General features: G+C 44.2%; 1 protein-coding gene across 1 annotated transcript in view; it reads left to right on the top strand.

Moving 5' to 3' along the window:
- Pex11ab (peroxisomal biogenesis factor 11ab) overlaps positions 1-16,274 on the top strand; it is a 32,524-nt gene extending 16,250 nt beyond the window's left edge. Inside the window, exon 4 of the mRNA XM_084594009.1 lies at positions 7,759-16,274. Within this exon, the coding sequence (XP_084450135.1) occupies positions 7,759-8,101 (343 nt within the window). The 3' untranslated portion in view covers positions 8,102-16,274. The remainder of the gene's footprint in view (positions 1-7,758) is intronic.
- Positions 16,275-16,551: the final 277 nt, after the last annotated feature.

Genomic DNA, 16,551 nt, shown 5'->3' with positions numbered 1-16,551 from the left:
CTGCCCTAAGTAACCATACTTGCCTACTACAGTCCAGCCCACTTATAACGAACTTGATCGTCACGCGGAATTTGTTCGTTGTATCCAAAGTTCATAGTAAGTGGACCACCTATAATACGGGCAAAAAGAGCAAGCGAGACGAAAGTTAACTTTATTTTTGAAAAATGTCTGTGATGCATGTCTGCTTCTTCAAAGTTGATCGCATCACTGCCGTTTCTAATTTTTCCAGCGCAGTAATATGTTCATCGCGAAGGCTTCTGCTGCACACGAGTTCCTTAAGCGACGCGATGTAACCGATTGTGATTGAAGCGTTCACAGCAACCGGCAGTAGAGCAGCATCCTCGTCATCGACCTCGTCGGTCTCTGAGCAGTCAGGAAGGGCTCGCACTTCACGCACAATAGCTTCGTCAGTGCATGGCTCCGCAATGTCGGCGTCGTCATCAGCAGAAACGAAATCGTCCCAGGCAACGTCAGGTCAGGCCAGCTGCGTGTCAACGACGCGTTGCCACAAGTCCTCGTGCGACCGGCCTTCCGGTGGGTGATCTATGGCGTCTTCGGTGCCTTGGCCCATAAAACTTGCCTTGCGAAAGCAATTTGCTATGCACTCCCCGATCTGGGAAAGGCACGGATGCAGCAACGGATGTCAACGCAGTGCCATCGCACAGAAAGAATTGACGGCACAATGCCCTCAGCGTGGGGTGGCAACGGAGCAACAAATGGAGAACCAGTTTGAGCCGGTAGAGCAGGCGCCTGACTTTCCGGATTGGCCGACGCCGATCACGTGGATGCATCAGAGCGACGTGGGCGGCGGCACTTTCTCTTTCGTCACCGGGCGCGCACGCTTTTTTTTTTTTTTTTTTTTACTTTATTTTACCCGCAAAGGAGCGCCGGGGGACGCTTTGTGCGCTCTGTGTTCGCATCGTGTCAGGGGAACACAAAGTGCGCGAAATTCGCCTGCCGCGGGTTCGCAGTCGAGTGAAACCACGCCAGACACCGCCGGCTCGGTCAACTACGGGGGCCCGACAGCTTCACGTTCGCTCTAACCGAGTGTTAAGGCCACAACACTTCGTAGTTCGTTCTATGTGAGACACTGTGCCATTGCCCCAATATATATTTTGACGGTAGCACCGCCCTCGTTCGTACTAAGCGAGCGTTCGTTATATCTGCGGCTGTTATAAGTGGGCTGGACTGTACTTCTAGTGATTCGCTACCTAACGTAAACTGCTGTTCTTTCAGCATTACCTTAGTCTTCTGCATATTGATTTTCAAGCCTACCTTTCTGCTTTTCCTGTCTAGGTCTTCAGTCATTCTTTGCTGTTCATCCCCTAAGTTACTTAGCAAGGCAAAGTCATCAGCAAATCGCAGATTACTGATGTGTTCTCAATCTACCCTTATCCCTAACTGCTCCCATTCCAAGTCTCCGAGTACTTCCTCTAAGCAAGCTGTGAATAGTACTGGGGAGATCGTGTCTCCTTGCCTAACACTTTTCTTTATGTGAATTTTGTTACTTTCTTTATGCAGAACTATAGTTGCTGTGCAGCCACTATATATCTTCCAGCACTTTCACGTACTGCTCGTCTACCCCTTGATTTCACAAGGCCTGCATCATCGCCGAGGTTTCTACTGAGTCAAATGCTTTTTCGTAATCAATGTATGCTATGTATAAGGGCTGGTTATATTCTGAGCATTTGTCTATCACCTGGTTGATGGTATGGATATGATCGATATTAAAATACCCTTTCCGAGAACCTGTCTGATCTTTTGCTTGATTGAAGTTTAAGGTTGTCCTGATTCTATTAGCGATTACCTTAGTAAATACTTTATACGTAGCAGACAGTAAGCTGATTGGTCTAATTTTTCAGGTCCTTAGCATCCTCTTTCTTATGAATTAATATAATGTTTGTGTTCTTGCATGTTTTTGTACCGTCGATGACACCAAGCATTGCGCATATAGGATGGCCAGTTTTCCTAGTATGATATCCCGCTGTCTTTCAACAAATATGCAGTTAATCTGATCCTCTCCAGCTGCCTTCCCCCTTTTCATAGTTCTAAAGCTCCAAGCTTTCTTAACCTTGTCCTTCGTTATTGGCAGAACGTCTGACTGCTTTTTCCTACTGCCGATCTCATTATTGTCCTGACTACTTTGGTTACTGTACAGATCAGTATAGAACTCTTCCCTTGTCCCTTAGCGCATACATCTGATTATTGCCTATACCCAATTTCTTCTTCACTGCTTTAAGGCTTCTCCCGTTCTTTACAGCATGCTCAATTTTCTCCAAATCCTATACTTGCTTATATCGGCCACTTTATGCTTATTGGTTAGCTTTGATATCTCTGCCAGCTTTGTCTGGTCTGTTGGGTTAAAAACTTTCATACTTTGGCGTTTCTTAATCAAATTTTTCGTCTCCTTAGACAGCTTACGGATATCTTCTCTAACTATCCTACCGCCTGCTTTTACAGCCCACTCAGTAATTATATCTCTGAAATTATTGTTCATTGCTTCTAGGCTAATGTTGTCATCCTCAATGAGAGCTGAATATCTATTCTCTAGCAATGTCCTGAACTCTTCTGCCCTCCCCTCACCGCTATTTCATTGGACTTCTTTCTTACTAATCTGTTTCATTCCCTCTTCAGATTTAGACTAATTTGAGACCTTACCATCCTGTGGTCACTGCATCGCACTTTCCCAATTACCTCTACATTCTGCATAATGGCTGGGTTAGAACACAGTATGAAGTCAATTTCATTTTCAGTCTCCCCGTTGGGACTTTTCCATGTCCACTTCCGGTTCTTTGTTTTGCTGAAGAAGGTACTCATGATTCTTAAGTTTTTGCACTCTGCAAACTCAACTAGTAACTCTCTCCTGCTATTCCTAGAACCAATGCCATAGTCACCCACTGCCTGGTCTCCCGCCTGCTTTTTCCCTACCTTGGCATTGAAGTCGCTCATCAGTACAGTATACTGTGTCTTTCCTTTCCGCATTGCCAATTCTACATCTGCATAAAAGCTTTCAACTGCCTGGTCATTATGACTACATGTAGGTGTGTAGGCCTGTACAACCTTCAGTTTGCACTGCTTATTAAGCTTAATTACAGTGTCTGTTACCCTCTCATTAATGCTATAGAATTCATCTATATTGCCAGCTATGTACTTATTGACAAGGAAACCAACTCCTAGTTCTCGCCTCTCTGGTAAACCTTGATAACACAGTACATGCCCGTCCTTCAGTACAGTATATGCCTCATTCGGCCTGCTAACCTCACTAAGCCCTACGACATCTCATTTCATACCCTCTAGCTGCTCTAACAGCACTGCTAAACTAGCTTCACTAGGTACAGTTCTAGCATTAAACGTTGCCAGGGTCAGTTTCCAATAGCGGCCTGTTAGCGAAGCTAGAAATTCTTAGCACCTCCCATTGCGTCACAGGTCTGACCGCCACCGTGGTCAGTTGCTCTGCAGCCGCTGGTGACTGAGGGTTGGGGTTTTATAAGACTAATCATGGGAGGTTGCGGCCAATTACTGCACCAGGGTGGCCAACTCCTGTTCTGGTGAGGAAGTGCATTGCCGGAGGTGATTACCGGCATCAGGTCGCACCCCAAATCTGTTAATAAAATTCCATCAACACGCAGATTTTTTTTTTTAATCCGGTGGAGAATTGTGCGGCACTGGGATTCGAGCCGCTGACCTCTTACATGCGGGGAAGATGTTCTGCCTCTACGCAACTGCTTCTTACTTGTAAATTTTACTGGGGTATGAAAAGACAGTAAGCTAGTTTTCACGGTCTCGCTTAGTTATCAACTAATGAGACCTTACTGTACCAACGGTAGCTTGGTAAGCATGTGCACTTGCATAAAAGGTCATAAGTAAGTACCGCGATAGCCAAGGAGATTAATTTATCCAGACTTGCCACTTACATCTATAGTATTAAAAAGCCCGTGACCATGTTTGGACAGCCTGAGCAATCAATCATTCTTTAGGACTGGTGTTCGTGTTCATGTTTGCCAATTAGAATGGTGCTACATGTTTTGACAAGCATACAGGCATGTGCGCTCACTATTATAGGGCAGGGATGGGAGAGCACTGCCAGTTGTGCTGTTTTGATACATATGAGATTTGCACCACACTGTGCCAAAAGCATTACATCGGCTTAAACTGCTCCAAGAGGCTGATTTTTTTTCCTCAGTCTTTTACAAATGCCTTAAGGGAAAGGAGGAAGGTGGGGCTGAAAGTTGAAAAAGAGAAAGTGGTGCCTTAAGGGAAGGGAGGAAGGTGGGGCTGAAAGTGGAAAGAGAGAAAGTGGAGCCATATTGGAGGACTACGGAGCAATTTCTACCACCTGGGGATCTTTAACATGCGCTGACATCTCACAGCACACGGAGGCTTCTGTTTCACCTCCCAATAATAATTGGTTCATAGGAAAGGAAAGGCGCAGTATCTGTCACACTTGTTCTGTGGACACCTGAACTTAGCTGTAAGGGAAGGGAGGAAGATGGGAGTGAAAGTGGAGAGAGAGAAAGAATAGCCATAGTGGAGGACTATGGAGCAATTTCGACCACCTGGGGATCTGTGCACTGACATAGCACAGCACAGGGGTGCCTCTTCGTTTTGCCTCCATCACGTTCTGGTCTGCAAAGAGGTGCTTAAAATATTTGAAAATCTAATATTTCTGTTAATTTGAGCTCACGGCAGGGCGTCACAGCAGTAACGAAATGGTGCTGCCTAGTCTCAGCACCGCACCCTTGTGGTGTCAATTAACTTTGTCATTTTCTTTTTTGGAGACCATCTTCCAGTGCACTAAAACAAACAAAGTGCATAAGTGGTAATGGTAAGGCTTGCATGAGAGCCAGTGTGTTGGTGGCCATATATAATCGAGAGAGCCATAGAACTGGTGTGGCTGCATAGATCACGAGGCGTGGCACCACCCACACTCGCCATCATGTCATATACAAGTGGTAGTGAATGCTCTGACAGAGAAGGCAAGCAAGTGCCAGTGTGGTGATCACATTTCGTCACTACCATACGAGATGCAAGGCGCACACGGGAATGGGTTTTGGGGCAAGAGAGGCTCTTGCAAAGCTGCAGCAGATGGTAGCTCCTGGCATCTCTTCATGAGAACCGAAGCTAGCCTATAACAAAATACAGGACAGCAACAACAGCGACAGGAGAAGAAGAAGGGATAATAGAAACAAAAATTAGGAGACACTTTGGCGACTGAAGTGGTAAAAGTGCCACAATGTGCCTGGGTGCCGCAATCTGCTACGCATTTGTTGCGAATGTAGTGGTGAATGATGCTTCGAGTATAGAGTGTGACTTCCGTTTCACAACCGTCCCTTCCTTTATGGCATGGTACATGTGTATGCTGAGAATTGTGACAGATACTGCGCCTTTTCTATCCTGTAAATCAATTTCCAACGCTGCTGATGCCTACTGTACTAACGCCTCCTAGACATCTGGGTCTGCTTCCGGTTGCTGTGTGGTGCGGCGTTTGAGGAAACGACAACTGAAAGGGCGCATGGACGTCTGGATCAGATGCCTGGTGGGGTCAGCTTTGTATATGCATTAATCACCTTGTGACGTCATGATCTGTTGCTACGGTACATCGCGCGCCCTTTGTCGAACGCAACCAGCATTTCACTAAACGCATTAAAGTTCACCGGCGTTCTATAATTTGTCTACTGGAAAGGAAAGGTGCAATATCTGTCACTCGTGGAATCTCGCTATCATTCTCACTGTAGACAAGGGGAATTATGAAAAGCCTTTCACGATTCGGGGCGTGGCACAGTGGTAAAGCGCTGGGCTGGGGATCCAAGGGATGGAGGTTCGATTCCCTGGTTTACAAGGTTTATTAGTATATTGTTTTTAGTTTCAGAGCTGCCCCAAGAGCGTGACACTTTTGCTGATGACATCGACGAGGCTTAAAAGCTTTGGAGTCTGCCCCTAAACATTGTTGCACGCAGCACAGCCAGCATAGTGCACCTCGGGCCGTAGTTTCTCTTCCATGGCTTAAAGTTTGTGACAGCATATGGGCCCATAGCCCCTAGCTTGCAATGTGGCAAAACCGATACGCAGGCGCTTGGCAGGTTATAATTTCTTTGGGATCGGCTAAAGACGGCATTCCAGAAGTTTCACAATGAGCCCGTAAAAGGTTGCACTGCTGTAGTAGTCCAAGGGAAAGCTCTGTATTACATGAGGTACATTATTACACTTTGTCAGCACTACGGCACCCAGCTGGCAGATTGTTGCTTGTGGCGAAGGGCGTGGGTTGCAGTGCATGAGTGTAGTGCTTTGGTGCATTGATTGGGGGGGGGGGGGGCATGACCTATGGACTACGCCATTTTCCGGCTGATGACATAGGCGGATTTATGGGGAGCAGGGTCGCCCTCCCCCAACCTATATGAAATCATTTCTTGGCCAGGAAATTTCAATAAATATATGGTTCAAATGGAACCCCCCACCCACCGTCCCGTGCAAGAGTGACCCACGAGTCTATCCCTGACTGATGGCATGTTTTTCTAATTTTCTCTGCCAAGATATTCATATATCCAAGCTTCGTCACGAGAGCCATTGAAGATAAGTGGTGACAAACACATGGACTGATGTTTATGGTGTGACATGAAAAACGTCAGCCTCAAATACTTTGAGATGTTAGAGTTCGCATTAATCAAGGTTTTGTATTTGCACTGGAAGGTGCTCCGAAATGCTCACTTTACCGCTACAGAATGACTATATTTCTGCTCGATACCTGCTCCAAAATGCATATTTTTCGGCTTCAAGAGCTGCTCCAAAGCCTACATTGGCTTTCCCACCACTGATAGTGTAGACCTCCCTTCTCACCGCTTGTCATGTCAGGGAGTCTCGGGCTTGGTGAGAGGATATTTCTGAAAGCAGGTAATTTCACTGTGGGCACAAAACACTGCCTGCTGAGGCAGGCCTACATTTTGTACCCACAGTGAAACTACCTGCTGTCACTGTAGCTGTCACTGTACGATGGAAAAGGATTGGATACCTCCATAGAATTTGCACTCTCACAAGATTGGGGCAGAGGCAGGCCTACATTTTATACCCACAGTGAAACTACCTGCTGTCACTGTAGCTGTCACTGTAGGATGGAAAAGGATTGGATACCTCCATAGAATTTGCACTCTCACAAGATTGGGGCAGGGACCAATGCAACTTGAAAGTGGATATAAGATAAATGCAAGAGAAAAGCAATGGTATGTTGCCATGTTTGAACAATGTTATCGAAATTTGAATAAAGTGCCTTTAGACATGGTGATAGCAATAGGTGTAATGTCACATACTTTAGTATGGGTGAAATTTGTGTGCATTTATTGAACATAAGTGTCATGGGCATTTCATTGAATTTTACTTTTTTTGAATATGAAGCAATTTGAAGTAGACATTAATCCAAGTGATATAATGCTGTCTCATCACCTTTCGGATACCCAACAGCATCTGAATGCCCAACTGACTTCTTTGCTGCTCATTGCTGCATAACAACGTGAGCATGCGAGCATGCATCTGTGAACATAAATTATTATTAACAGAGCACCTTCACTTCTCTAATATTTTTCAGGTGGGATAGCAATCAGTTCATTCTAGATTCTGAAATTTAATCTTCTTCTCTGCTTCTGGTTAATGTTATGCTGCTGAAATTCTCTGGGACTGAGCAACCCCCCCATACTTGCATATTTCTGTTTTTGTGCAGTGAAGACTGAGACACCACATGATTGAGCTGCACGTTTTCTTTTTGTACAGGGATGCCTGGAGTCGTACAAGTAACAAATTCTGGCTGCTGGCCATCGCTGCTGCGCTGATACGCGACCTGCTCGAGCTGTACCAGATACTGCCCGTGCTGCTGGCCGCACCATCTAAGGCCCACACCCTGAGAACCTCATTGCGCATGCTTTGGGCATCAGCAGCCTTCCACAAGGCACTCCTACTCGACCTGGTCAAGAACTTTGCCGACCTGTGGATACCTTACACAGCACTGGGCCACGCCAGTCTTGAACCGGGAACAGTGGGACTGCTTGGTGTTATCTCTAGTGTGGCTGCCATTTTACCCATGTTTGATCCATCTTATTCCCTCAGCCCTGCATGAAATGGCTGGTGGCAGGTATCTCTACTTCTCCGGCAGGAAACAGTGGTTGTGCTTATTATAGTGCCATTACCCTTCAATGCTCTCAGAGTATGAGCAGTCACCACAAGTCTTGGCAATGCACCGTGTCCAAAATGGCATTGCTTTCTGAAGAAACGGCACAACCAGCTTGTCTAGATATGGCTAGTGTGCTTCGAGCAATGAACAAACTAGTGCAGGCCAGTGGATTGGTTTGTTTTATTTATTGTGAATTTGGCCCATTCCCTGAGTAAGGATGCATTATCTGTTTATCTGGAAAGGAACCAACTATCTTGAGCATCGTAGAAATGAAAGCTGCAGCATTGTGGCATTATTCTCAGCATTGGTAAGTTCACCTGCTCTTTTTGGGATATGCAGGCATTGATATAATGATAAAATAGTACACCTTTTTTTAAGGTGTTGGAACAGTCTTTGAATGCACACTTTGAAGCTGCAAGAATAACATCACCTTCCACACTCTAAACTGATGCACCTGAGTGTTCTACTTGCAGTGCGTCTCCTATAATCGAAATCCATGAATTCATACCTGCTCATGATAGCAACATATTGATACTACTAGAGCTCGCAGCCTTCAGGCCTACTGACCTGACACCTCGGAAAGCTTGTTAAATATTGCAGATGCATTTTTATTTTATGATGTTGCACCATAGCAGTGGCACCTCACTTAGCAATGCTACTGTGTGTTACTTGACATGAAGTAAACCTACGATCCTACTGATTGTACATCACTCTGTGTTGCAGCCAAGGCCAGTGTTCCTAACATAGAAACGTCGTCTGCTGTGTCTGGTGTACAAACAAGGCTGGGTCTGGCAACTAAGCAACATCAATTTTTTCTGTACTTGCATACTGACAGCCGAAAATCCCAGAATTGCAAAACTTGCTTAAACTTTTTTTAGCTCTGACAAGTAGCCGCTGTGGCAGAGAGGGAGTGAGCTTACTGCTCGACCATTGTCTTGAGAGTCCTCAGCTTCTCATTCTTCTAGTGGACTGCGTTACAGATTTGAATTAATCGCACCATCCATTTGCAGATAGAATGACGAGAACTGTGCAGTCATGTTGCCATCACTTGCGAGAAAAATTTTTTGGCAAAGCAAACACTTCCACTGGTCACATGCAAGTCTGTTTCGGAAACTGCTCAAATGTTTGAATTTCACCTGAATGCAGTGTAGCGGTTTCACGGCGCCCTATATTTCATCAGCTCACAACACATAAAAACTTTGTGGACAAAATTGCATTACCCATGTAATCATATTGAATTTATAATTTATCACACTTGGCATTCTAGGGTTTGTTTGGGGTACTGTGCCATTTGTAAAGTTCACCTTTGCTGAAAGTCAGTTCAGTTCAGTTCAGGCGTTCAGTCGTGTCCGACTCTTCGTGACCCTATGGACCATGTCACGCCACGCTTTCCGGTCTCTCACTATCTTCTTAACATCACATAGCTTCATCTGCAATGCCTCGAGAATGCCATCTAACCATCGCGTTCGCTGCCTACCCCTTCTCCGGCGACCCTCAACCTTTCCCAATATCAAATCTTTCTCCAGCGACTCCTCTCTTCTCATCAGATGACCAAAGTAGCTGAGCTTTAACTTTAGAATTTGACCCTCCAATGAGCAGTCAGGGTTTATGGTCGACAATATCGACTGATTTGATCTTCTGGCAGTCCAAGGAACTCTTAAGAGTCTTCGCCAGCACCACAATTCAAACGCGTCAATTCTTCGGCGGTCAGCCTTTTCACAGTCCAACTCTCGCATCCATACATCACAACTGGAAAGACCATAGCACGGGTTATACGGATCTTGGTTGGCAGACTAATGTCTCTGCTCTTTACTAGGCGGTCAAGGCTAACCATTGCTCTCTTTCCCAGAAGCAGGCGTCTCCTAATTTCATGGCTGCAGTCTCCTTCCGAGGTAATCTTGGCGCCCAAGAACAGAAAATCTGTCACAGCTTCCACTTCTTGTCCATTGATGCTCCAGGACTTGATAGGGCAAGACGCCATGATCTTCGTCTTTTTAATGTTCAGTTTAAGCCCAAACTTCTCACTCTCTTCTTGTACGCGCATCAGAAGTCTCTTGAGTTCCACTTCACTTTCTGCCATTAAAGTGGTATCATCCGCATATCTAAGGTTGTTGATACGTTTTCCAGCAATCTTCACTCCGGCTGAAGACTCGTCCAGACCGGCCTTCCTCATGATGCACTCTGCATATAGGTTAAATAGGCAGGGCGACAGTATGCAGCCTTGTCTCACCCCTTTCTCAATCGGAAACCAATCAGTAAGACCATGCCCAGTTCTGACTGTGGCCTCTTGCCCTTCATAAAGGTTCCTGAGGAGACAGATGAGGTGAATTGGAACTCCCATCTCTTGGAGAGCTTGCCACAATCTGCTGTGATCTACGCAGTCAAACGCTTTCGCATAATCAATAAAGCAGAAGTAAATGGGTTTCTGGAACTCTCTTGCTTTTTCCATGATCCAGCGAAGGTTGGCTATTTGGTCTCTAGTTCCTCTGCCCTTGCGAAACCCAGCTTGCACGTCCGGAAGCTCCCGATCCACATACTGCTGCAGCCTACCTTGCAGGATTTTTAACATCACCTTGCTAGCATGCGAAATAAGCGCGATCGTGCGGTAGAAACTGGCATTTGCAAGAAATGAAATATAGCATCTTAATTCGCACGTGTGTAGTGTTGCTATGCATTAAAAAGGAGAGTTGAGCTCGTTGGTACATGTTTAAGGAATAACAGCGCGGAGACGAAGGACATGGAAAAAGCCAACACCTGTGCTGCTATGCATTGTATATTTGTCTTGTAAAGCCATACCTGGTGTGTAATTTCTTTTCTTCTTTACATGAAATCTATCCTTCACAAGTTTAAAACACAACAAAGATGACGGCACAGGACTGAATGTGTGTTTTCTTTTTTTAAGTATGAGGTATCACTTTCTGTGCCTCTAACTAAACATACAAGAATTACACATGACTACATGGCTGATATAGCGAGATGTGTATCAGAAAAGTTGCTTTCTGTTTGCATTTTCTGCTGAGAGCATGCGCCATAGTAAGCAGCAATTTAAGCTATTTAACTTGTTTTGTAGGATCATTGGAAGTGTGGGGCGGTCTCTCAAGATGTTGGCTAGTCTTTGTTTTAAGGAACATTGGCTAGGAATGTTCATTACCATGATAAAGTCAGGCATGCCCTTAGATATGAGACTTTTAAAAGAGCATCTGCAAGCATGAGCGGATGCCTGTTAATATTCTGGTTTGTTATCAGCGGATATACGTATGTTGCATTGCTTAGCTGCATGCAAACGTTCAGAATTTCTAAGACATGCAGGCATGTCTGTGTGCATTTCAGGGACAGATTTGTGGGCGACTCATAGAGTGGCCATTTTGAGTAGTGGAAGCTCTTATTTGCAGATTGCATTTTTTTTTTTTTTCAAGGATTTTTACTTGAAAAAATTCGACAAATCCTGTTAAGAGGAAAAGATGGATGTTGATCCACTCATATTCATTTTCACTTTTCATTTGTACTTCTGTACTTTCAGAGTTGACTAAGAGCAGCCATTTTATTACTTTTCCAAGAAAGTGAAGTGAGATGGCTTATGCCATTTAACTATGTATGCTTGGCATGCCCGATTGCATGACCTTAGTCTGCATTTTTGCCAGGATCGAAATACTCGTATGAGCTGATTGCAGCAGGACTGTCATTTCTTGTCAGCAGTTAGAGAAACTTGTTCCAGTGGTACACTTATGTCAGCACACTCAGTGACCAGGTAATGTCAAATTGATGTTGACAGGAGAGTTGTGTACCCATAAATGATCACTTTTGGTTGCACTGTTGCAGACTGTGGGCCTGCTCTGAAAACAAGTGTGCCAAAACTGATGATTTCAGAATGCCCCCTGGGCAGTAAGGGTATGTTGAAACCTTCTGTAGAAGCATATTTCATGCTGCTAGCGGCAAGACTTCCAGGGGCTAGGAACAGCTTGATGTAATAGAAAGTGGCATTTGCGTCTTCCGGTAACAAGTTGTTCAGTTACAAAAATACAAAAGATACAAAGATACAAAAGATACAAGATACAAAGATGGGAGGGTACACCAGTCTGTGCTTTTGTGTTGATGTTGCTTTCCTATGATGAGTTTTTATCAGCAAGCCTGAGCCTCATCGCTCATCTGCACCTGTTGTTTACATGGCAGTTAAATTTAACTGGTTTGTGCTAGTCAACATCAGACAAGTGGATGCATAGGGGTAACGCTTCACACCAGTATAGGACCGCTCTGGAAGCAGATAGAGCTGTTTGTTATAGAGGCTCAAGAGGAGCCTTTTGTCAGCACAGAAAAATTTTGGGCAGTAAATTTTTGCCACGTGATCTGAGCTGTAGCTTACTTTTTCTTTTTTACTGGTTTGTGGGGTTTCACATCCCAAAATGATTCAGGTTATGAGGGGTCCCATAGTTGAAAGCTCCGGATAATGTCAACCACATGGGGCTCATTAACATGCACTGACATCAGACAGTATGTGGGCATCTTGCATTTTGCTTTCATCAAAATGCAGCTGCTGTGGCTGGGATTGAACCTGGGTACCCTGGCTTAGTAGTCAAGCACACTGACCACTGAGCAATCGTGGTGGGTTTATTTTGCATTATGTGAACACAGAACTGCTACCATAGCCCCACAGTAATATATGTTTGTGGTGCCGAGCGCATGGCAACAGAGCAAACATGGACATGGAGTGTGGCATTCTCCAGCTTTTTTGCAATGGACTGCAATTAATATTGTAACCCGCGCTAACCGTGTCAGTTCTGGAGAGGGAAGAAGACGAAGATCGTGCAGAGTGCGCGTGGTTCTGAGCCGTCGCTGCTTTTGCCTGGTCAAGCGCCTGCTCTCTGCCTCCTGTGCCTCAGTGCCCCAACCCCATCCTTTGACCCTGTCCTTCTGGACTGCCATCCGGATAGCAATAGAACCCGTGACAATATCACTTGGCAGTGTTAAGTGATGGACTGCATATTGTCCTTAATCATGCTAGGTGCACCATACTGAACGGCTTCACTTTTATGTTTTACACACTCGTATCATGGTCATTCATAAGCTTTTTCAGTTGTGCTGACTGAAGGCATGTGGAAGTCAATGATGTGGTGATGTGGAGCTTATTACACAGTTCAGTCAATAGAGCTGAACAGACATTTCATTTAGAGTCCAGTCTGCGTGATTGCTATGCAAGCTGAATGTTTTTTTAAGTATCCAGCGGACTTTGTACATTTGCCCACATGCCATTGTTGGCTCAGTGATGGAACCACACCTGTGTTATACTAAAGCAGCTCTAAGCCACACTTCTGTCCTGTCATGGACATGTAATATGAGATGGGTCACTTAACTCTCATTCTAAACTACCACTACTTATTATAGCTCTTAAAAATAGTTTTCAGAGCTGTGCACTTTCTGTGTGTTTTTGAAATTCCAGCGATATTTCAACATATTGAAGGGCATTCCCCATTGTGGAGTAGGTTTCACTTAAGTAGGTTTCACTAGTGCCACATGAGGCAGGCTTATTGCAGCAAAAGAAAGGTGTGTGACTTTCCTTTATAGCTGTAGATACGAGTGAATACTTCCGTATTTCCCGGTGATCTGCATCTTTCTCCTGTGATTGTAATGTAATTAGCAAAAACGTTTTCTTTTAGGTTTCAACCTCCCGCATTCTGTGCTCTTAAGCTAGAACCTGCCTCATTAGGTATTGTTCGACAAGACAAAGACTAGCACTAACACTATGTAGCATTATTGTATGAAAGTTAGTCTCACTGATTTCACTTGTTTGAATTGCTGCCTCAGTAGAAATGCGCTTTGACCCTGATATTTTGATAGCTAATGTGAACTCCTCCTACTTAGTACAAAAAAAAAAATGCATTAAAAAAGCCTCTTGTTGTTCTTGAGGACAAATTACTGCTTACAGTTCACATTCTTCCCCAACATGGCTGCCTTCTCAGCCAAGTGATTTATAGATAGAGGAGTACCTAATTCTTTGCTCAGTAGGTTGCAAAGACTTGAGTAGACAAAAGTGTCGGGCTTTTAGGCAACGTAATCTCCAACTTCAAGGGGGTTGAATAACATGGCCTGCCTATTTAAGTCAAAGACTGAGAATATGAAGCAGAAAACCTATGTGAATATAACCTATGTGAGATATGAACCCAGCTAACCACAGTCTTGTGAAAAGACATTCATCCTTTTGTCCTTTATCCTGTAGCTGGGTTTGATGTATTGCATAGGCATACAATACTTCACTTTTTTTTTTTTTTCTCCTTTTCACCTAGTGCAGATGGCAACTGCAATGTTGCTTTTTTGAAGGTTCGAAGACATCATAATGAGACCCTTTTATGCTGAACCTCCTATGCCAGAGCAAATCGGATGCCTTAGCGATTGTCCATAAAACCAGTTGGAGGTGCCCCAAGGTGTCTAGGAAGAGATGACAGGATGTGACTTGTGGTAATAGCATAATCATTGTGTTTGGTTTGGGTTTGTGTGTGCTCTAAGCATTGCATATGTGAGCTCAATGAGGACTCTAAATAGCGCCATATATGGTAGTGATTACAATTCAGTTACTGCACTTTGTTGCTGTGCATACATTTTCGTCTTGAATTATGGTGAGTTTGCCAAAATTACAGAACTTGAGTGCACTGTGTGTGTATGTTTGTGTGTGTGTGAGAGGGGGGGGGGGGGGGGGACTTGTGCTGTGGGCTCACATATGCAGGGGTAGAAAGGCTGCTCCATTTGCTCCATCCTGCTTCAAAACAGCTCCAAATGTTAATGTTTTGCCATCAAATATAGCAGAACCTGGTTTTACTTCTCAGTGGACCTAGGAAACTTTTCTGTCCAGTTGTTCTTAGGATTCTGCTGTGAAAACAAGCACGTACATCACCATCGAGCCTCTTTGTTAGGAACAAATGTGCTAAACCTACGTGAGGCAAAGCACACTCGTAGCGTTATAGGGCGATGCCACGAAGGTGCAAATCACTATAATTTTCTCAAGAGTGTTGGAAAGCAATACAAGGCATATCTTTAATGTGTTGAACTTGAGGTAGCCTCACTATCGCTAAAGCGGAAGCTTAGGAAGCAAATAATTTCAAGAGGAGGGAAGGCTACCCATGAGTGCTGTCAATCCTCCTTGCAGGCAGCACTGTCCGGTGTTCAGGAATTTATCAACACAAGACAGGATTGAAAAAGATAGCATAAATGTGCTGCTCATTGATGGGAATTTCAAACTAGTGGTGGTACTTGAGTGCATCAAAGTACTTTGGTAAACTCCATGTACGTTTTTTAGCTTTTAAACAGACTTTATTTTCAGACATGCGTGGAAAGAAAGCATTCCATTTGCTAGTATTGTGCCAAATTATTATTGCTGAGGTCAGCTGTGATATTTTAAGCATCTGTACATGTTTTGGCAGTTTGTCACCTTGTCTCAGATGCATGCACAGTCAAACCGAGCACTGAACTTTGAAAAAAAGAAAGAAAAGAAAAGAAAGGAATCAAAGTATAGATTTTTTATGTCGGGAATAGAAAATTGCAATTATTAAAAGCATTCAGTCCTAAAAACATGCTCCAAAACTCGTTTTACTGCTCCAAAAGGGCATTATTACTGCTCCCAGAGCTGCTTCAAAATGCTCAAGCAGTCTTCAACCCCTGCATATGTTCAGAGATAAATACTCATCGATGCCTTTACAGTGTAGGCCAAGAAACTTTTGCTGTAGCTGAAGATTGTTTGCAATGTATATTGTGTAGTGTGCACTCCTTAAAATATTGTTTGCTGCACTTATTGTGCACTGTGTAGCATGCGGTAGCGATGCGAAATTTTAATGCCTGAGAGAATGTGTACAGCTTAGAGGTCACAGAAAGAAGTCCAAAAATGTTAATTGAGTCTACTCTTTTTTTTTTTTTTTTTTTTTAACCCGCTGTACACATGAGTGCGACTTGCCAGTCTTCGTGTGCTGCTGTGTGGGGATGACTACAGAATATATGAGGCAGTTGCTGGTGCTCGGCGCAAGAAATGTGACGCGCTGCCCCGGCCATGACAACAGCGACGATGTGAATAAAGTGTGAGCGCGCTATGAATTCATGTATATTTTACGAAAATAAATATGTTGACGTTGTTTGCCAAGTTTTTGGCTGTTGGTTTCACTTTCACCATTATCTGTGCGTTACTAAATAATGTGCCTTTATTTTTAATTGAGAGAAATTTGGACGTGACCGGACGTTTACCAGAATTTGCTAGGACGGGAACAAGAGATCGAATTAATTTCGGAAGAGGTGCTTGGCTATTTTCTTCGTTCATTAGAAAAGTGTATTACAAAGTTAAAGGCCCTACTTGAGCCTAGCTCTGGCTATGGCCCCAACCAAAAGAAAAAAAAAAAAAAACGAGCTGGAAATGGTGATCG

Source organism: Amblyomma maculatum, chromosome 2 (assembly GCF_055883805.1).
Source record: "Amblyomma maculatum isolate TAMU_Amacu chromosome 2, ASM5588380v1, whole genome shotgun sequence".
NCBI lineage: Eukaryota > Metazoa > Arthropoda > Arachnida > Ixodida > Ixodidae > Amblyomma > Amblyomma maculatum.
This window is presented reverse-complemented; position numbering and strand designations above follow the sequence as displayed.